The 22,336-nt window shown below is 45.9% G+C and overlaps 1 protein-coding gene across 2 annotated transcripts; it reads right to left on the reverse strand.

The window, feature by feature from the left end:
- Positions 1-696: 696 nt before the first annotated feature.
- LOC139583242 (peptidase inhibitor 15-A-like) lies at positions 697-15,769 on the reverse strand. 2 transcript variants are annotated; one of them, XM_071414093.1, is made up of 6 exons: positions 15,634-15,769; positions 15,099-15,434; positions 4,345-4,463; positions 3,366-3,498; positions 2,563-2,678; positions 697-1,091 (listed from the first exon to the last, which is right to left on the reverse strand). In XM_071414093.1, exons 2-6 carry the CDS (start codon positions 15,375-15,377, stop codon positions 956-958), a joined length of 783 nt encoding a protein of 260 aa, XP_071270194.1. In that variant the 5' UTR covers positions 15,378-15,434; positions 15,634-15,769; the 3' UTR covers positions 697-955. The 2 variants fall into 2 exon arrangements, with proteins under 2 accessions (XP_071270194.1, XP_071270196.1); XM_071414095.1 differs by lacking the exon at positions 15,634-15,769 and having other exon boundaries at positions 15,099-15,630.
- Between the last annotated feature and the right edge of the window lie 6,567 nt (positions 15,770-22,336).

Raw genomic sequence — 22,336 nt, forward strand, 5'->3', positions numbered from 1 at the left:
GACTGTACAGTGCTCTGTGTGTTTAGCACCATTGAGGACTGTATAGTCCTCTGTGTGTTTAGCACCATTGAGAGCTGTATAGTCCTCTGTGTGTTTTGCACCATTTGATTGATTTGAGACTAGCAGCCAGCACTGTGTTACTTTGTCTTTCCCTCAAACTTCAAAATGCCTCTGAAATACATACTACGAAGTGGAGGTGTCATAAAACGTCAAAAAGTAAACATCGCTGGAGACACCTTGCAGGTTAGGAGACAGCGTAGCATTTGCTAGCAAATATATTTACGGTAGCTAATCAATGGTAAATAAGTGAATTGTTTTGCTCCACAGTTAGCCAAGATAATTAGCTAGCCAGCTAGAATTGTTTACAGTTAGTTAGCGATCTTTTTTTTTTTGCTAGCGCTGCCGTGTCAATAAACCTGTCTCCAAAAAATGACAAGGTGTCTCCAGTTGTTTCTATTGGACCATTGTGAGGTGGTGTGTCCATGAGTATCCACTTCCTACAGGTACATGGCCAATGGCGAACCATAATACTATAATACTGAAACAGTATCTGCACCATATCTGTTATTAAAACATCGTTCACAAGATAAATTATCTTCCTATCAATCAATCCAATTCATCATAGGATAATCGTACAAAAAGACAAGTTCTAGTAACAAATAAAACAACATTAATATACATTCTATGTACACATAATTTTTTTTTTTTTAAATGTGCTGCCTTCCAACGTAAATAAGCCCATATGTACAAAAATTAGCATTTTTTCAGGACTGTTGTACAAATCCTTCAGGGGGGAAAGTCTCTGTGTTGGGGTCGGGGGTCGTGATGTTAGCTTGGTGTTAGTCTCCATCCTAAATGGAACCCTATTCCCTATCTAGTGTACTACATTTGACCAGGGCCCATAGGGCTACATAGAGAATAGGCTGTGATTTGGGACGCAGCCTGGACAAGGACTCTATTTGAACCACTGCAGATAGTTTGTGTTGAGGGCTGGGAAGCACATGTTGTTGGAACAGGAGCCTCCGTAGCTCGGGGGACAGGCGGAGCACGGGACGCCTACTTTATAGGGTGCCTCTCCGATCCAGTTCCCCCTGGAAAACACAAGAAAGACAGAGAGTTAATACTGGTACGATCCAGTTCCCCCTGGAAAACACAAGACAGACAGAGAGTTAATATTGGTACGATCCAGTTCCCCCTGGAAAACACAAGACAGACACAGAGTTAATACTGGTACGATCCAGTTCCCCCTGGAAAACACAAGACAGACAGAGAGTTAATACTGGTACGATCCAGTTCCCCCTGGAAAACACAAGACAGACAGAGAGTTAATACTGGTACGATCCAGTTCCCCCTGGAAAACACAAGACAGACAGAGAGTTAATACTGGTACGATCCAGTTCCTCCTGGAAAACACAAGACAGACAGAGAGTTAATATTGGTACGATCCAGTTCCCCCTGGAAAACAAAAGACAGACACAGAGTTAATACTGGTACGATCCAGTTCCCCCTGGAAAACACAAGACAGACAGAGAGTTAATACTGGTACGATCCAGTTCCCCCTGGAAAACACAAGACAGACAGAGAGTTAATATTGGTACGATCCAGTTCCCCCTGGAAAACAAAAGACAGACACAGAGTTAATACTGGTACGATCCAGTTCCCCCTGGAAAACACAAGACAGACAGAGAGTTAATACTGGTACGATCCAGTTCCCCCTGGAAAACACAAGACAGACACAGAGTTAATACTGGTACGATCCAGTTCCCCCTGGAAAACACAAGACACAGAGTTAATACTGGTACATGGTGGTCTGGAGGTTAGGGTTAGCGTAAACGCTACATAACTAGCGGATCTTATAAGGAATGTAGTTTGGGTATGTATACGCTAGCCGGGGGTAATTCATATCAAAGTGTGGATGACTTCATTATCAGTAAGAGTGTCAGTAGCTACGTTGCTAGTGGGCACCATTGTCCCTGTGGAGAAACATATTTATCTCTCGAGAAAAAAAAAGGCTTTTCTAAAACTACTACTGAGTCACCAACATTATTCCGTGTGGAAGCCATATTCTCCATTAGTGAGTTTAAACAGGTCACCATAGCGCAGGTTGGTATTATCCGCCAGCCAAATGAGAAGATAAGGGCTGAGTCACAAGTCCCCAACGGTTACGAAACACCCGCCTTTTGATTCCGGAATTAAGGAATGAATTATTCTGGAATTCTGGTGAGGCTCTGGAGCGTTTGGAATGTAGCTGGTACCTGTACGTTCACGGCCTTGTGTGCAGTACGTCTGAATCGCTAAGCAACATGGCGGCCAACGCATTTATCCGTGCGTTTGCTAAAGCTCCAATGGACGGAGATGAACCGTACTGTGCTGACAGCGGGTTGAGTATCGCCATGCTCGGAAACTAAGGTACAGTACGCCATTGTTATTAAAGGCAATAGGACAACAGGATAGAAGCTGTCGCGAAAGCAACTACCTTTCTCAAAGACTCTGTATTCCTTATTGGCGAAATATCAAAAAGGGGGTGACGATAGAATGAGAAAATGAATACCGTCTACTTACTTGGATGAATAGTTGCACACTAAGTATGTTGTCCGTTTCCACATGTTCCCCCACACGTTCATATTGTGACAGGTATGTACAGCACAGCCAACTTTGTTTGTTGTGGCCCAAACCATCTGTAAAGCAGAGACCACGGGATCATCATTATGTAAAGATGTTTTAAAACAGTTTCACAGGCCAGAAAACGGGATTTTCCCGTGTCTTATATTTATACATATTTCCACACTGTGATGTTGGAATAATACTGTGAAATGGTGAAAATTATGACAATGCTCTTTTAGTGTAAGAGCTGTTTGAAAAGGCCGACTGAAATGTCAGCCTGTTTTGGTGGGACGGAGTTTGGGCTTTCCGCGGTGACATCACCAGGAGGTAAATTAGTTAATAGACCAATAAGAAAGAGAGTTCCAAACCTCTCTGCCAATAACAGATCAAGTTCAGTTTTCCCCTCCCCACTCAGACCACTCCCAGACAGTCCTAGCAAAATTCTTGCTTGAGAAATAGTCCTTTGCTAAGAAGCTATTTTTGTTTATTTTTGACCATTTAAATTAAAAACATACAAAATTATTTATTTGATATTGAGATAAAAACAGCTGCACTGGACCTTTAATTAAGAGGTCGCAGTTGCAAATGAGAACTTGTTCTCAACTAGCCTAACCTGGATAAATAACAGTGAAATAAAATAAATAGAGAGATGCACGAGTGACACAAACATTAATATCAATCAAGTCTTGACGGCATTGGGTTAAATCAAGTTCTGATTCCGCCCAGAATGACATGGTACTTTTCCTTGACTGTCTTCCTACCTGGGTATAATGTGTACACATGGGTCCGTAGCATTTGAGAGGGCACCTGGGGTTGCAGTCCTGGGGGTAAGGGAACACATAGTCCTTCACTTCATCATGCCAGGGCTTCACCAACTGGAGAATAGAGCGGTAGCTGAGGACAGACACACGCAGACACTCAGATTAGTACAGAGAGTAGATCCTTCACTCGAAAGTTATATTTCTAATTGGTGGCAAAAAGATACGACTCATAGACTAAGGCAATGTTTCCCCAACGTCAGGTCGTTCACTCAGCCAGGGGCCGGGCCGGTCTTGTGGGTCGCAGCTGATTCATTTAAGGCTTGGAGACATGGTCCGTGTCCCGAATGGCATTCTATTCCCTATGCAACCCCCTTGGAGCTCTGGTCAAACGTAGTACACTACATAATGAATAGGGTCCCATTTAGGAAGCAGACGGGGTCATGACCTTTAGGAAGCAGACGGGGTCATGACATTTAGGAAGCAGACAGGGTCATGACATTTAGGAAGCAGACAGGGTCATGACATTTAGGAAGCAGACGGGGTCATGACATTTAGGAAGCAGACAGGGTCATGACCTTTAGGAAGCAGACGGGGTCATGACATTTAGGAAGCAGACAGGTCATGACATTTAGGAAGCAGACAGGGTCATGACATTTAGGAAGCAGACAGGGTCATGACATTTAGGAAGCAGACGGGGTCATGACATTTAGGAAGCAGACGGGGTCATGACATTTAGGAAGCAGACAGGTCATGACATTTAGGAAGCAGACAGGGTCATGACATTTAGGAAGCAGACGGGGTCATGACATTTAGGAAGCAGACAGGGTCATGACATTTAGGAAGCAGACAGGGTCATCACCAGAAGAAACCATTGGAGGCAGAGTTCCAGGATCAGTTCCCCAGACGGTGGAACACCAAACTGACCTGTGGTCAGCATCTAGGGTCAACAGTGAGGGGTCAAAGTTCAGAGGTGACTCACCGTCCGGTCCTGACAGAGAGGTTCTGGCCCAGGAACCTGAGGAGGTGTCGAGGTCCGTGCTCCCACAGACACGCGTGGGCCCAGTCCTCAGCTGACTTAGACAGGGTCTCGTCCCACATCTACACACACACACACACACACACACACACACACACACACACACACACACACACACACACACACACACACACACACACACACACACACACACACACACACACACACACACACACACACACACACACACACACACACACACACACACACACACACACACAGGGTACATGAGAAACATGAGATCATGAGTAACATGGACTGAACTGTAGGCATGACTAAGCTAAGACAAATATACACACAAAGCCTTGTCTATTCTCCCTGTTCCCACGTTAAAGCCTTGTCTATTCTCCCTGTTCCCACGTTAAAGCCTTGTCTATACTCCCTGTTCCCATGTTAAAGCCTTGTCTATTCTCCCTGTTCCCATACGTTAAAGCCTTGTCTATTCTCCCTGTTCCCACGTTAAAGCCTTGTCTATACTCCCTGTTCCCACGTTAAAGCCTTGTCTATTCTCCCTGTTCCCATACATTAAAGCCTTGTCTATTCTCCCTGTTCCCACGTTAAAGCATTGTCTATTCTCCCTGTTCCCACGTTAAAGCCTTGTCTATTCTCCCTGTTCCCACGTTAAAGCCTTGTCTATTCTCCCTGTTCCCATACGTTAAAGCCTTGTCTATTCTCCCTGTTCCCACATTAAAGCCTTGTCTATTCTCCCTGTTCCCACGTTAAAGCCTTGTCTATTCTCCCTGTTCCCACGTTAAAGCCTTGTCTATTCTCCCTGTTCCCACGTTAAAGCCTTGTCTATTCTCCCTGTTCCCACGTTAAAGCCTTGTCTATTCTCCCTGTTCCCACGTTAAAGCCTTGTCTATTCTCCCTGTTCCCATGTTGAAGCCTTGTCTATTCTCCCTGTTCCCATACGTTAAAGCCTTGTCTATTCTCCCTGTTCCCACGTTAAAGCCTTGTCTATTCTCCCTGTTCCCATACGTTAAAGCCTTGTCTATTCTCCCTGTTCCCACGTTAAAGCCTTGTCTATTCTCCCTGTTCCCACGTTAAAGCCTTGTCTATTCTCCCTGTTCCCATACGTTAAAGCCTTGTCTATTCTCCCTGTTCCCACGTTAAAGCCTTGTCTATTCTCCCTGTTCCCATACGTTAAAGCCTTGTCTATTCTCCCTGTTCCCACGTTAAAGCCTTGTCTATTCTCCCTGTTCCCACGTTAAAGCCTTGTCTATTCTCCCTGTTCCCACGTTAAAGCCTTGTCTATTCTCCCTGTTCCCACGTTAAAGCCTTGTCTATTCTCCCTGTTCCCATACGTTAAAGCCTTGTCTATTCTCCCTATTCCCACGTTAAAGCCTTGTCTATTCTCCCTGTTCCCACGTTAAAGCCTTGTCTATTCTCCCTGTTCCCACGTTAAAGCCTTGTCTATTCTCCCTGTTCCCACGTTAAAGCCTTGTCTATTCTCCCTGTTCCCATACGTTAAAGCCTTGTCTATTCTCCCTGTTCCCATACGTTAAAGCCTTGTCTATTCTCCCTGTTCCCATACGTTAAAGCCTTGTCTATTCTCCCTGTTCCCATACGTTAAAGCCTTGTCTATTCTCCCTGTTCCCATACGTTAAAGCCTTGTCTATTCTCCCTGTTCCCATACGTTAAAGCCTTGTCTATACTCCCTGTTCCCATACGTTAAAGCCTTGTCTATTCTCCCTGTTCCCATACGTTAAAGCCTTGTCTATTCTCCCTGTTCCCACGTTAAAGGCTTGTCTATTCTCCCTGTTCCCATACGTTAAAGCCTTGTCTATTCTCCCTGTTCCCATACGTTAAAGCCTTGTCTATTCTCCCTGTTCCCACGTTAAAGCCTTGTCTATACTCCCTGTTCCCACGTTAAAGCCTTGTCTATTCTCCCTGTTCCCATACGTTAAAGCCTTGTCTATACTCCCTGTTCCCATACGTTAAAGCCTTGTCTATTCTCCCTGTTCCCACGTTAAAGCCTTGTCTATTCTCCCTGTTCCCACGTTAAAGCCTTGTCTATACTCCCTGTTCCCACGTTAAAGCCTTGTCTATTCTCCCTGTTCCCATACGTTAAAGCCTTGTCTATTCTCCCTGTTCCCATACGTTAAAGCCTTGTCTATTCTCCCTGTTCCCATACGTTAAAGCATTGTCTATTCTCCCTGTTCCCACGTTAAAGCCTTGTCTATACTCCCTGTTCCCACGTTAAAGCCTTGTCTATTCTCCCTGTTTCCACGTTAAAGCCTTGTCTATTCTCCCTGTTCCCATACGTTAAAGCCTTGTCTATACTCCGTGTTCCCACGTTAAAGCCTTGTCTATTCTCCCTGTTCCCACGTTAAAGCCTTGTCTATTCTCCCTGTTCCCACGTTAAAGCCCTGTCTATACTCCCTGTTCCCATACGTTAAAGCATTGTCTATTCTCCCTGTTCCCACGTTAAAGCCTTGTCTATTCTCCCTGTTCCCACGTTAAAGCATTGTCTATTCTCCCTGTTCCCATACGTTAAAGCCTTGTCTATTCTCCCTGTTCCCATACGTTAAAGCCTTGTCTATTCTCCCTGTTCCCATACGTTAAAGCCTTGTCTATTCTCCCTGTTCCCACGTTAAAGCCTTGTCTATTCTCCCTGTTCCCATACGTTAAAGCCTTGTCTATTCTCCCTGTTCCCACGTTAAAGCCTTGTCTATTCTCCCTGTTCCCACGTTAAAGCCTTGTCTATTCTCCCTGTTCCCACGTTAAAGCCTTGTCTATTCTCCCTGTTCCCACGTTAAAGCCTTGTCTATTCTCCCTGTTCCCACGTTAAAGCCTTGTCTATACTCCCTGTTCCCACGTTAAAGCCTTGTCTATACTCCCTGTTCCCACGTTAAAGCCTTGTCTATTCTCCCTGTTCCCACATTAAAGCCCTGTCTATACTCCCTGTTCCCATACGTTAAAGCATTGTCTATTCTCCCTGTTCCCACGTTAAAGCCTTGTCTATTCTCCCTGTTCCCACGTTAAAGCCTTGTCTATACTCCCTGTTCCCATACGTTAAAGCCTTGTCTATTCTCCCTGTTCCCATACGTTAAAGCCTTGTCTATTCTCCCTGTTCCCACGTTAAAGCCTTGTCTATACTCCCTGTTCCCACGTTAAAGCCTTGTCTATTCTCCCTGTTCCCACGTTAAAGCCTTGTCTATTCTCCCTGTTCCCATACGTTAAAGCCTTGTCTATACTCCCTGTTCCCACGTTAAAGCCTTGTCTATTCTCCCTGTTCCCACGTTAAAGCCTTGTCTATTCTCCCTGTTCCCACGTTAAAGCCCTGTCTATACTCCCTGTTCCCATACGTTAAAGCATTGTCTATTCTCCCTGTTCCCACGTTAAAGCCTTGTCTATTCTCCCTGTTCCCACGTTAAAGCATTGTCTATTCTCCCTGTTCCCATACGTTAAAGCCTTGTCTATTCTCCCTGTTCCCATACGTTAAAGCCTTGTCTATTCTCCCTGTTCCCATACGTTAAAGCCTTGTCTATTCTCCCTGTTCCCACGTTAAAGCCTTGTCTATTCTCCCTGTTCCCACACGTTAAAGCCTTGTCTATTCTCCCTGTTCCCACGTTAAAGCCTTGTCTATTCTCCCTGTTCCCACGTTAAAGCCTTGTCTATTCTCCCTGTTCCCACGTTAAAGCCTTGTCTATTCTCCCTGTTCCCACGTTAAAGCCTTGTCTATTCTCCCTGTTCCCACGTTAAAGCCTTGTCTATACTCCCTGTTCCCACGTTAAAGCCTTGTCTATACTCCCTGTTCCCACGTTAAAGCCTTGTCTATTCTCCCTGTTCCCACGTTAAAGCCCTGTCTATACTCCCTGTTCCCATACGTTAAAGCATTGTCTATTCTCCCTGTTCCCACGTTAAAGCCTTGTCTATTCTCCCTGTTCCCACGTTAAAGCCTTGTCTATACTCCCTGTTCCCATACGTTAAAGCCTTGTCTATTCTCCCTGTTCCCATACGTTAAAGCCTTGTCTATACTCCCTGTTCCCATACGTTAAAGCCTTGTCTATACTCCCTGTTCCCATACGTTAAAGCCTTGTCTATTCTCCCTGTTCCCACGTTAAAGCCTTGTCTATACTCCCTGTTCCCACGTTAAAGCCTTGTCTATTCTCCCTGTTCCCATACGTTAAAGCCTTGTCTATACTCCCTGTTCCCATACGTTAAAGCATTGTCTATTCTCCCTGTTCCCATACGTTAAAGCCTTGTCTATTCTCCCTGTTCCCATACGTTAAAGCCTTGTCTATTCTCCCTGTTCCCATACGTTAAAGCCTTGTCTATTCTCCCTGTTCCCACGTTAAAGCCTTGTCTATTCTCCCTGTTCCCATACGTTAAAGCCTTGTCTATTCTCCCTGTTCCCACGTTAAAGCCTTGTCTATACTCCTTGTTCCCACGTTAAAGCCTTGTCTATTCTCCCTGTTCCCATACGTTAAAGCCTTGTCTATTCTCCCTGTTCCCACGTTAAAGCCTTGTCTATTCTCCCTGTTCCCATACGTTAAAGCCTTGTCTATTCTCCCTGTTCCCACGTTAAAGCCTTGTCTATTCTCCCTGTTCCCACGTTAAAGCCTTGTCTATTCTCCCTGTTCCCACGTTAAAGCATTGTCTATTCTCCCTGTTCCCACGTTAAAGCCTTGTCTATTCTCCCTGTTCCCACGTTAAAGCCTTGTCTATTCTCCCTGTTCCCACGTTAAAGCCTTGTCTATTCTCCCTGTTCCCACGTTAAAGCCTTGTCTATTCTCCCTGTTCCCACGTTAAAGCCTTGTCTATACTCCCTGTTCCCATACATTGAGAAAATGTTTTTTTTAAACTAATTTGTCTGCAGCTGGCTATCTATGATCTCTGCAGAAGTCTCTTTAAAACATTTAATTCACGTGAAATTGTTCTGCTTTGTTCTAGGTACTCCAATGCAACAATGTTCCATGAGTTCTGATGCAACAGTGACACGTGCTGCCTTCGGTTAGTCAACAGAACTGCTGAAACAGAACACAGAGCCAAAAAGGAATTGGATCAGGGTCAAGTCGAGATAAAGTCCCTAGATGGTAGTACTACTACTCTCTCTCTCTCGTGGTTCAACCTCCTAGATTATAGTACTACTCTCTCTCTCACGTGGTTCAACCTCCTAGATGGTAGTACCACTCTCTCTCTCACGTGGTACAACCTCCTAGATTATAGTACTACTCTCTCTCTCACGTGGTTCAACCTCCTAGATGGTAGTACCACTCTCTCTCTCACGTGGTTCAACCTCCTAGATGGTAGTACCACTCTCTCTCTCACGTGGTTCAACCTCCTAGATGGTAGTACTACTCTCTCTCTCACGTGGTTCAACCTCCTAGATGGTAGTACTACTCTCTCTCTCACGTGGTTCAACCTCCTAGATGGTAGTACTACTCTCTCTCTCACGTGATTCAACCCCCTATATGGTAGTACTACTCTCTCTCTCACGTGGTTCAACCTCCTAGATGGTAGTACTACTCTCTCTCTCACGTGGTTCAACCTCCTAGATGGTAGTACTACTCTCTCACGTGGTTCAGCCTCCTAGATGGTAGTACTACTCTCTCACGTGGTACAACCTCCTAGATGGTAGTACTACTCTCTCACGTGGTACAACCTCCTAGATTATAGTACTACTCTCTCACGTGGTACAACCTCCTAGATGGTAGTACTACTCTCTCACGTGGTACAACCTCCTAGATGGTAGTACTACTCTCTCTCTCACGTGGTTCAGCTTCCTAGATTATAGTACTACTCTCTCTCTCTCTCACGTGGTTCAGCCTCCTAGATTATAGTACTACTCTCTCTCTCTCTCACGTGGTTCAGCCTCCTAGATTATAGTACTACTCTCTCTCTCTCACGTGGTTCAACCTCCTAGATGGTAGTACTACTCTCTCTCTCACGTGGTTCAACCTCCTAGATGGTAGTACTACTCTCTCACGTGGTTCAGCCTCCTAGATTATAGTACTACTCTCTCACGTGGTACAACCTCCTAGATGGTAGTACTACTCTCTCACGTGGTACAACCTCCTAGATTATAGTACTACTCTCTCACGTGGTACAACCTCCTAGATGGTAGTACTACTCTCTCACGTGGTACAACCTCCTAGATGGTAGTACTACTCTCTCTCTCACGTGGTTCAACTTCCTAGATTATAGTACTACTCTCTCTCTCTCTCACGTGGTTCAGCCTCCTAGATTATAGTACTACTCTCTCTCTCTCTCACGTGGTTCAGCCTCCTAGATTATAGTACTACGATCTCTCTCTCACGTGGTTCAACCTCCTAGATGGTAGTACTACTCTCTCTCTCTCACGTGGTTCAACCTCCTAGATTATAGTACTACTCTCTCTCTCACGTGGTACAACCTCCTAGATTATAGTACTACTCTCCCTCTCTCACGTGGTTCAACCTCCTAGATGGTAGTACTACTCTCTCTCTCTCACGTGGTTCAACCTCCTAGATTATAGTACTACTCTCTCTCTCACGTGGTACAACCTCCTAGATTATAGTACTACTCTCTCTCTCTCACGTGGTTCAACCTCCTAGATTATAGTACTACTCTCTCTCTCACGTGGTACAACCTCCTAGATTATAGTACTACTCTCTCTCTCACGTGGTACAACCTCCTAGATTATAGTACTACTCTCTCTCTCACGTGGTTAAACCTCCTAGATGGTAGTACTACTCACTCTCTCTCACGTGGTTAAACCTCCTAGATGTTAGTACTACTCACTCTCTCTCTCGTGGTTCAACCTCCTAGATGGTAGTACTACTCTATCTCTCACCTGGTTCAACCTCCTAGATGGTAGTACTACTCTCTCTCTCACGTGGTCCAACCTCCTAGATGGTAGTACTACTCTATCTCTCACCTGGTTCAACCTCCTAGATGGTAGTACTACTCTCTCTCTCTCACGTGGTTCAACCTCCTAGATTATAGTACTACTCTCTCTCTCACGTGGTTCAACCTCCTAGATGGTAGTACTACCCTCTCTCTCACGTGGTTCAACCTCCTAGATGGTAGTACTACTCTCTCTCTCACGTGGTTCAACCTCCTAGATGGTAGTACTACTCACTCTCGTGGTTCAACCTCCTAGATGGTAGTACTACTCTCTCTCTCACGTGGTTCAACCTCCTAGATGGTAGTACTACTACTCTCTCTCTCTCGTGGTTCAACCTCCTAGATGGTAGTACTACTCTCTCTCTCACGTGGTTCAACCTCCTAGATGGTAGTACTACTCTCTCTCTCACGTGGTTCAACCTCCTCGATGGTAGTACTACTCTATCTCTCACCTGGTTCAACCTCCTAGATGGTAGTACTACTCTCTCTCTCTCACATGGTTCAACCTCCTAGATGGTAGTACTACTCTCTCTCTCACGTGGTTCAACATCCTAGATGGTAGTACTACTCTCTCTCTCTCACCTGGTTCAACCTCCTAGATGGTAGTACTACTCACTCTCGTGGTTCAACCTCCTAGATGGTAGTACTACTCACTCTCATGGTTCAACCCCCTAGATGGTAGTACTACTCTCTCTCTCACCTGGTTCAACCTCCTAGATGGTAGTACTACTCTCTCTCTCACGTGGTTCAACCTCCTAGATGGTAGTACTACTCTCTCTCTCACGTGGTTCAACATCCTAGATGGTAGTACTACTCTATCTCTCACGTGGTTCAACCTCCTAGATGGTAGTACTACTCTCTCTCTCTCACGTGGTTCAACCTCCTAGATGGTAGTACTACTCTCTCTCTCACGTGGTTCAACATCCTAGATGGTAGTACTACTCTCTCTCTCTCACCTGGTTCAACCTCCTAGATGGTAGTACTACTCACTCTCGTGGTTCAACCTCCTAGATGGTAGTACTACTCACTCTCGTGGTTCAACCCCCTAGATGGTAGTACTACTCTCTCTCTCACCTGGTTCAACCTCCTAGATGGTAGTACTACTCTCTCTCTCACGTGGTTCAACCTCCTAGATGGTAGTACTACTCTCTCTCTCACGTGGTTCAACATCCTAGATGGTAGTACTACTCTATCTCTCACGTGGTTCAACCTCCTAGATGGTAGTACTACTCTCTCTCTCTCACGTGGTTCAACCTCCTAGATTATAGTACTACTCTCTCTCTCACGTGGTTCAACATCCTAGATGGTAGTACTACTCTCTCTCTCACGTGGTTCAACCTCCTAGATTATAGTACTACTCTCTCTCTCACCTGGTTCAACCTCCTAGATGGTAGTACTACTCTCTCTCTCACGTGGTTCAACCTCCTAGATGGTAGTACTACTACTCTCTCTCTCTCGTGGTTCAACCTCCTAGATGGTAGTACTACTCTCTCTCTCACGTGGTTCAACCTCCTAGATGGTAGTACTACTCTCTCTCTCACGTGGTTCAACCTCCTCGATGGTAGTACTACTCTATCTCTCACCTGGTTCAACCTCCTAGATGGTAGTACTACTCTCTCTCTCTCACATGGTTCAACCTCCTAGATGGTAGTACTACTCTCTCTCTCACGTGGTTCAACATCCTAGATGGTAGTACTACTCTCTCTCTCTCACCTGGTTCAACCTCCTAGATGGTAGTACTACTCACTCTCGTGGTTCAACCTCCTAGATGGTAGTACTACTCACTCTCATGGTTCAACCCCCTAGATGGTAGTACTACTCTCTCTCTCACCTGGTTCAACCTCCTAGATGGTAGTACTACTCTCTCTCTCACGTGGTTCAACCTCCTAGATGGTAGTACTACTCTCTCTCTCACGTGGTTCAACATCCTAGATGGTAGTACTACTCTATCTCTCACGTGGTTCAACCTCCTAGATGGTAGTACTACTCTCTCTCTCACGTGGTTCAACATCCTAGATGGTAGTACTACTCTCTCTCTCACGTGGTACAACCTCCTAGATGGTAGTACTACTCTCTCTCTCACGTGGTACAACCTCCTAGATGGTAGTACTACTCTCTCTCTCACGTGGTTCAACATCCTAGATGGTAGTACTACTCTCTCTCTCACGTGGTACAACCTCCTAGATGGTAGTACTACTCTCTCTCTCTCACGTGGTTCAACCTCCTAGATGGTAGTACTACTCTCTCTCTCACGTGGTACAACCTCCTAGATGGTAGTACTACTCTCTCTCTCACGTGGTACAACCTCCTAGATTATAGTACTACTCTCTCTCTCACGTGGTTCAACATCCTAGATGGTAGTACTAGATTTAAGTTGTCACACCGAAAAAATAGACTACTAGAGTAATGTCTGTTCTTTTATATTTCATTTAAATCAAGACTAGGGATAGCCTACATCCCGTCACATACCTTTAAATGAGCAAACATGAATGTTCTGCACTTTGCCATAGACTTTAAGTGTATTGACTGCCAACTCTCTCACTCTCCCGCGTCCTTGACGTTGCCAGCCACCATCGCTCCTATGATAGCTATGCACCTGGCCTGTTCAGAGCGATGCGCCGCCAATAGTTGGTTTATTCTAACTAGGGCCATTTTTACAGCAGCCTCTACTTGGAACACTACTTGGAACACTACTTGGAACACTACTTGGAACACTACTTGGAACACTACTTGGAACACTACTTGCAACACTACTTGGAACACACTCTTCTCTGTATCTGCAACATGCAACTGGAGCTAGTCTCTCTACAGCCATCCTTAAGGACATAAAGCCTCTAAACTGGACATTGTCCAGGGAATACAACCGGCTACCGGCTACCGGCTATCGGCTACCGTGTGTTGAAACCCATTCATCACTCAAGTCATGAACAACTCCAACCAAACCCATTACACCACTACTTGGATCACAAAAGGCACCCTATTTCATATTGTAGTGCACTACTTTTGACTCTTAATGTTTTCCCCGCCAGTCAGCAAGACCCCTCTAAAACGTGACCCCTCTCCCAGCGAGGCTGTAGGTGGTCCTGGACGTTGAAATATGCTCAACAGCTGGGTCAGGGTCAGAGAGGGGGCCAGAGAGGGTCAGAGAGGGGGCCAGAGAGGATCACAGAGGGTCAGAGAGGGTCAGAGAGGGCCAGAGAGGGTCAGAGAGGGTCAGAGAGGGCCAGAGAGGGTCAGAGAGGGTCAGATAGGGTCAGAGAGGGTCAGAGAGGATCACAGAGGGTCAGAGAGGGTCAGAGAGGATCACAGAGGGTCAGAGAGGGTCAGAGAGGGTCAGAGAGGGTCAGAGAGGATCACAGAGGGTCAGAGAGGGTCAGAGAGGGTCAGAGAGGGTCAGAGAGGATCACAGAGGGTCAGAGAGGGGGCCAGAGGAGATATTTGTCACTGAGCATCCTGCTCTGAACTACACATTGGTTCCATTCCAAATAGACCCCTATTCCCTATATAGTGCACTACTTTTGACCATAGCCACATGGTCTGTGGTCAAGAGTAGTACACTATATAGGGAATATGGTGCAATCTGGGGGACCTTGATTCACATCAACCTATCACACATCACCAGTCACCATGACAGAGAGCTTCTTTCACTAAGCAACACACATTTATCAATGAATTGTGCTGCTAAGTAGACATTTATCAATGAAGTGCTGCTAAGTAGACATTTATCAATGAATTGTGCTGCTAAGTAAACATGTATCAGTGGATAGAGCAGCTTCCCCAGGACATCTAAACTGGAGTTTATAATAACCCTGGTCACTGATCTAACAAGAAATGTATTGATAAAGTTAAAGATATAAATCACTTACCATGTACTCCATGTTGGACGCCGGAGGGAAAACCTTCCCTCTTACTTTATTGTGGTAATCAAGAATGGCAAGCATGTCGTTTTGGGAAATATAACGCTTCCTCCTGGTCAGGGGAATATTTTCGCTGTCTGCTTCTCCATAGTTGAACGCTGCGCCAAGATCGGTGAAATTGGTGGCTGGCAACGTCGAGGACACGCTGGGAGAGTTGGCTGCCAATACACTTGCTCCGAAAGATATGCACAACAGCAGAAAGTCTATGGCAAAGTGCGGAGCATTCATGTTTGCTTCTTTAAAAATATGTGACGGGATGTAGGCTATCCCTGGTCTTGATTTAATCTGAAATGACATTTTTTTTTTTTACAGACATTACTCTAAGTAGTCTATTTGTGCCAACTGTATTTCAAATAGTACAAACGTCTGTAAAAACATTCTCAAAGATTCCCAAAAATATAACAAAAACACATATGCAGCAGAAAAATATCGGTCACAACGGAAGAAATAAAATCCCTCTACGGAATTTTGGAAAAGGTCCTACCTTCTACTTTGCGGCGGTATCTTGTGCCTGCGTTGCCAGGCGACACTCTTCCAACGTTTTAGTTAGAATAGTGGATAAGAGAGAAAGAGAGAGAGAGAGACAGCGATATCCTTCCAGCAGTAGCCTAGACTTGCCAGTAGCTCCTTGCAAACTATAGGAGGACTTCGACTGCAGTTCGACGCGCTCCGTTTATATATCACAGCGGCTGATGGAGGAAGTACGCTGAGCTGACCGAAGGTGTGTGGACGAAGTCCCTCCCTGTCACCTGAAACAAAACATCATTTGGAGAGAGACGTCATGTTTGGTTTTCTTTAATCCCCTTCCTGGCAGAGAGAGCTTGCTTCACTTCATCACAAACATCTGCTTTACGTTTGGCCTACCGGACAAAGTGGAAAAGAAAACATATGCGAAGAAAGCCGCATAATCCCGCAATACAGGTCAGAGAAGGGTGGCTGGGTTAGGTATGGCTACAGCGGTTATTGTGATCATGATGCAATAGAGACAGCGGAGGGACAACAGGTAACTGATACACTGATATTTCCATGGAGAGAGGTGATGAATGAAGGTTATGTTATATGTGGGTTATTACAGTGTAATAACAATGTTATAGAGCAGGGATGGGCGACTTTGATAGCATATCTGAACTCGTCATCTGGCTTGCCGGTCTGCATACCCACACAAGCAGTCAGAGCCGGTACTAGCCTTTTGGGAGCCCTGAGTACAAATTTGAGCAAAACATTGTAGCGGCACCACTCTTGACAGTGGAGAAAAAACATTGAAGTTTTAGAGTAAATTTTTTGCCATAGGATGTAGAGAAAATGGTGCAGTTTTAAAGCAAGTTTTCTGCAATTCTACACATTTTGCAGTTGGACAGAGAAAAGGTGTAGCTATTTAACAACTAATTTCATACAATCTACTCATTTTGTCATGGGGTGGAGGGAAATTTTAGCTTTCTAATACGATATCTGAGTGAGAGTGACTAACAAAATCTATTTGGGGCCCACCCCGGTCGGTAGTTTCGACTATGATTACTACACATTTAGATAGGTAGCTAGATTAGTTTACCAACCTAAGAAATGTTAGCTGACATGACTAATTGAGTGACTGTCAGTATCTAGGTTTGCATCCAATTGCCAAAAGATTAACATGCTAATTAAAAAAATTCTGCATAAAGAAAATATGTGAATTCTCCCACCAGTGGTGTGTTCCCACCAAACAGACTTGTTGCAGATAAAAATCAGTGCGTTGCTTAAGTTTTCATGTACTGAATAAAAACATAAAGTTCAATGTGTTTCCATCGCATGTTCAGGTCTAACAATAGTTTTATCACAAAAAACTGTTGCGTTAAATAGCAAATGTGTCTCCTCTGGTCTTGGCACCTGGACTCTAGTCAACAGCTCCCAGATACGGTGGGCAGGCCAGCCTACATAATGAGATTATAGCCAACAGCTCCCAGATACGGTGGGCAGGCCAGCCTACATAATGAGGTTATAGCCAACAGCTCCCAGATACGGTGGGCAGGCCAGCCTACATAATGAGATTATAGCCAACAGCTCCCAGATACGGTGGGCAGGCCAGCCTACATAATGAGGTTATAGCCAACAGCTCCCAGATACGGTGGGCAGGCCAGCCTACATAATGAGGTTATAGTCAACAGCTCCCAGATACGGTGGGCAGGCCAGCCTACATAATGAGGTTATAGTCAACAGCTCCCAGATACGGTGGGCAGGCCAGCCTACATAATGAGATTATAGTCAACAGCTCCCAGATACGGTGGGCAGGCCAGCCTACATAATGAGGTTATAGCCAACAGCTCCCAGATACGGTGGGCAGGCCAGCCTACATAATGATAATATAGCCAACAGCTCCCAGATACGGTGGGCAGGCCAGCCTACATAATGAGGTTATAGCCAACAGCTCCCAGATACGGTGGGCAGGCCAGCCTACATAATGAGGTTATAGTCAACAGCTCCCAGATACGGTGGGCAGGCCAGCCTACATAATGAGATTATAGTCAACAGCTCCCAGATACGGTGGGCAGGCCAGCCTACATAATGAGATTATAGCCAACAGCTCCCAGATACGGTGGGCAGGCCAGCCTACATAATGAGATTATAGCCAACAGCTCCCAGATACGGTGGGCAGGCCAGCCTACATAATGAGATTATAGCCAACAGCTCCCAGATACGGTGGGCAGGCTAGCCTACATAATGAGATTATAGCCAACAGCTCCCAGATACGGTGGGCAGGCCAGCCTACATAATGAGATTATAGCCAACAGCTCCCAGATACGGTGGGCAGGCCAGCCTACATAATGAGATTATAGCCAACAGCTCCCAGATACGGTGGGCAGGCTAGCCTACATAATGAGATTATAGCCAACAGCTCCCAGATACGGTGGGCAGGCCAGCCTACATAATGAGGTTATAGCCAACAGCTCCCAGATACGGTGGGCAGGCCAGCCTACATAATGAGATTATAGCCAACAGCTCCCAGATACGGTGGGCAGGCCAGCCTACATAATGAGGTTATAGTCAACAGCTCCCAGATACGGTGGGCAGGCCAGCCTACATAATGAGATTATAGCCAACAGCTCCCAGATACGGTGGGCAGGCCAGCCTACATAATGATAATATAGCCAACAGCTCCCAGATACGGTGGGCAGGCTAGCCTACATAATGAGGTTATAGCCAACAGCTCCCAGATACGGTGGGCAGGCCAGCCTACATAATGATAATATAGCCAACAGCTCCCAGATACGGTGGGCAGGCTAACCTACATAATGAGGTTATAGCCAACAGCTCCCAGATACGGTTGGCAGGCCAGCCTACATAATGAGGTTATAGCCAACAGCTCCCAGATACGGTGGGCAGGCCAGCCTACATAATGAGGTTATAGCCAACAGCTCCCAGATACGGTGGGCAGGCTAGCCTACATAATGATAATATAGCCAACAGCTCCCAGATACGGTGGGCAGGCTAGCCTACATAATGATAATATAGCCAACAGCTCCCAGATACGGTGGGCAGGCCAGCCTACATAATGAGGTTATAGCCAACAGCTCCCAGATACGGTGGGCAGGCCAGCCTACATAATGAGATTATAGCCAACAGCTCCCAGATACGGTGGGCAGGCCAGCCTACATAATGAGATTATAGCCAACAGCTCCCAGATACGGTGGGCAGGCCAGCCTACATAATGAGATTATAGCCAACAGCTCCCAGATACGGTGGGCAGGCCAGCCTACATAATGAGATTATAGCCAACAGCTCCCAGATACGGTGGGCAGGCTAACCTACACAATGAGATTATTGCCAACAGCTCCCAGATACGGTGGGCAAGCTAGCCTACATAATGATATTATAGCCAACAGCTCCCAGATGTTATTATGGATACATTGTATTTGTGAAACTGCAGTCGAGCATCAATCATCATGTCACCAGAATAAGACTCTCAATATTTATTGGAAAGGAGCATCAAGCTCATCCAGACCTGACTTCCTTTGACCAGCACAAAAACATCCTGTGGCGTATTGCATTAGCATCGAATAGCCCCCACGATATGCAACTTTTCAGGGAAGTTAGGAACCAATATACACAGGCAGTTAGGAAAGCAAAGGCTACCTTTATCAAACAGAAATATGCATCCTGTAGCACAAACTCCAAAAAGTTTTGGGACACTGTAAAGTCCATGGAGAATAAGAGCACCTCCTCCCAGCTGTCCACTGCACTGAGGCAAGGAAACACTGTCACCACCAATAAATCCACGATAATTGAGAATTCCAATTAGCATTTTTCTACGGCTGGCCATGCTTTCCACCTGGCTACCCCTACCCCTACCCCGGCCAACAGCTCTGCACCCCCTGCAGCAACTGACCCAAGCCCCCCCCCCCCCCACTTCTCCTTCACCCAAATCCAAACAGCTGATGTTCCGAAAGAGCTGCCAAATCTGTATCCCTAGAAATCAGCTGGGCTAGACAATCTGGACCCTCTCTTTCTAAAATTATCCGCTGCTATTGTTGCAACCCCTATTACTAGACTATTCAACCTCTATTTCGTATTGTCTGAGATCCCCAAAGATTAGAAAACTGCCGCGGACATCCCCCTCTTCAAAGGGGGAGACACTCTAGACCCAAACTGTTACAGACCTATATCTATCCTACCCTGCCTTTCTAAGGTCTTCGAATGCCAAGTTAACAAACAGATCACCGACCATTTCGAATCCCACCGTACCTTCTCCGCTATGCAATCTGGTTTCCGAGCTGGTCATGGGTGCACATCAGCCACGCTCAAGGTCCTAAACGATATCATAACCGCCATCGATAAGAGACAATACTGTGCAGCCGTATTCATCAACCAAGGCCTGGCCAAGGCTTTTGACTCTGTCTATCACCGCATTCTTATCGGCAGACTCAACAGCCTTGGTTTCTCAAATGACTGCCTCGCCTGGTTCACCAACTACTTCTCAGACAGAGTTCAGTGTGTCAAATCGGAGGGCCTGTTGTCCGGACCTCTGGCAGTCTCTATGGGGGTGCCACAGGGTTCAATTCTCGGGCCGACTCTTTTCTCTGTATACATCAACGATGTCGCTCTTGCTGCTGGTGAGTCTCTGATCCACCTCTACGCAGACGCCACCATTCTGTATACTTCTGGCCCTTCTTTGGACACTGTGTTAACTAACCTCCAGACGAGCTTCAATGCCATACAACTCTCCTTCCGTAGCATCCTACTGCTCTTAAACGCTAGTAATACTAAATGCATAATCTGCAACCGATCGCTTCCCGCACCTGCCCGCCCGTCTAGCATCACTACTCTGGACGGTTCTGACTTAGAATATGTGGACAACTACAAATACCTAGGTGTCTGGTTAGACTGTAAACTCTCCTTCCAGACTCACATGAAACATCTCCAATCCAAAATGAAATCTAGAATTGGCTTCCTATTTCGCAACAAAGCATCCTTCACTCATGCTGCCAAACATACCCTCGTAAAACTGACTATCCTACCGATCCTTGACTTCGGCGATGTAATTTACAAAATAGCCTCCAACACTCAGCAAATAGGATGTAGTCTATCACAGTGCCATCCATTTGGTCACCAAAGCCCCATATACTACCCACCACTGCGACCTGTATGATCTCGTTGGCTGGCCCTCGCTTCATATTCGTCGCCAAACCCACTGGCTCCAGGTCATCTATAAGTCTTTGCTAGGTATAGCCCTGCCTTATCTCAGCTCACTGGTCACCATAGCAGCACCCACCCGTAGCACGCGCTCCAGCAGGTATATCTCACTGGTCACTCCCAAAGCCAACACCTCCTTTGGCCGCCTTTCCTTCCAGTTCTCTGCTGCCAACGACTGGAACGAATTGCAAAAATCACTGAAGCTGGAGACTCATATCTCCCTCACTAACTGTAAGCATCAGCTGTCAGAGCAGCTTACCGATCATTGCACCTGTACATAGCCCATCTGTAAATAGCCCATCCAACTACCTCATCCACATATTGATTACACGTGTTCAGTGTTTGGGTCCACAGGAGGTCTGATTAAACTTGTTCAGTGTTTGGGTCCAGCGGTCTGATTACACGTGTTCAGTGTTTGGGTCCAGAGGTCTGATTACACGTGTTCAGTGTTTGGGTCCACAGGAGGTCTGATTACACGTGTTCAGTGTTTGGGTCCAGCTGTCTGATTACACGTGTTCAGTGTTTGGGTCCAGAGGTCTGATGACACGTGTTCAGTGTTTGGGTCCACAGGAGGTCTGATTACACGTGTTCAGTGTTTGGGTCCAGCTGAGCTTTAAGCCGGCAAGCTGACGGGCATCGGGCCAAGTTAAGAAACCCTTCATTCAGCAGGTCATCATTATCTTTGACAAATTAAAGCAACATGACGCAGGAACATTTTTTTTTTTTTTTTTTTTACTCTCTCTCTCTCTCTCTCTCTCTCTCTCTCTCTCTCTCTCGCGTTCTCTCTCCGGCAAATGGGTTCTTTTCCAAAAATGTTCTGGGTTATTATTGACTGTTCAGATGCTGGAATGGTGGTGGGATATATCACTCAATGCTGGAGAGCAATAAGTTCACAGTGCTGTAGGCCTCCCATTACATTCAGTACTGTAGGTCTCCCATTACATTCAGTGCTGTAGGCCTCCCATTACATTCAGTGCTGTAGGTCTCCCATTACATTCAGTGCTGTAGGCCTCCCATTACATTCAGTACTGTAGGTCTCCCATTACATTCAGTACTGTAGGTCTCCCATTACATTCAGTGCTGTAGGTCTTCCATCACATTCAGTACTGTAGGCCTCCCATTACATTCAGTACTGTAGGTCTTCCATCACATTCAGTACTGTAGGCCTCCCATTACATTCAGTACTGTAGGTCTCCCATTACATTCAGTGCTGTAGGTTTTCCATCACATTCAGTGCTGTAGGTTTTCCATCACATTCAGTGCTGTAGGTCTTCCATCACATTCAGTGCTGTAGGTCTTCCATCACATTCAGTGCTGTAGGTCTTCCATCACATTCAGTACTGTAGGCCTCCCATTACATTCAGTGCTGTAGGCCTCCCATTACATTCAGTGCTGTAGGTCTCCCATTACATTCAGTGCTGTAGGCCTCCCATTACATTCAGTGCTGTAGGTCTCCCATTACATTCAGTGCTGTAGGCCTCCCATTACATTCAGTACTGTAGGTCTCCCATTACATTCAGTAC

The sequence above is a fragment of the Salvelinus alpinus genome, chromosome 8 (genome assembly GCF_045679555.1).
Source record: "Salvelinus alpinus chromosome 8, SLU_Salpinus.1, whole genome shotgun sequence".
NCBI classification, from domain to species: Eukaryota; Metazoa; Chordata; class Actinopteri; order Salmoniformes; family Salmonidae; genus Salvelinus; species Salvelinus alpinus.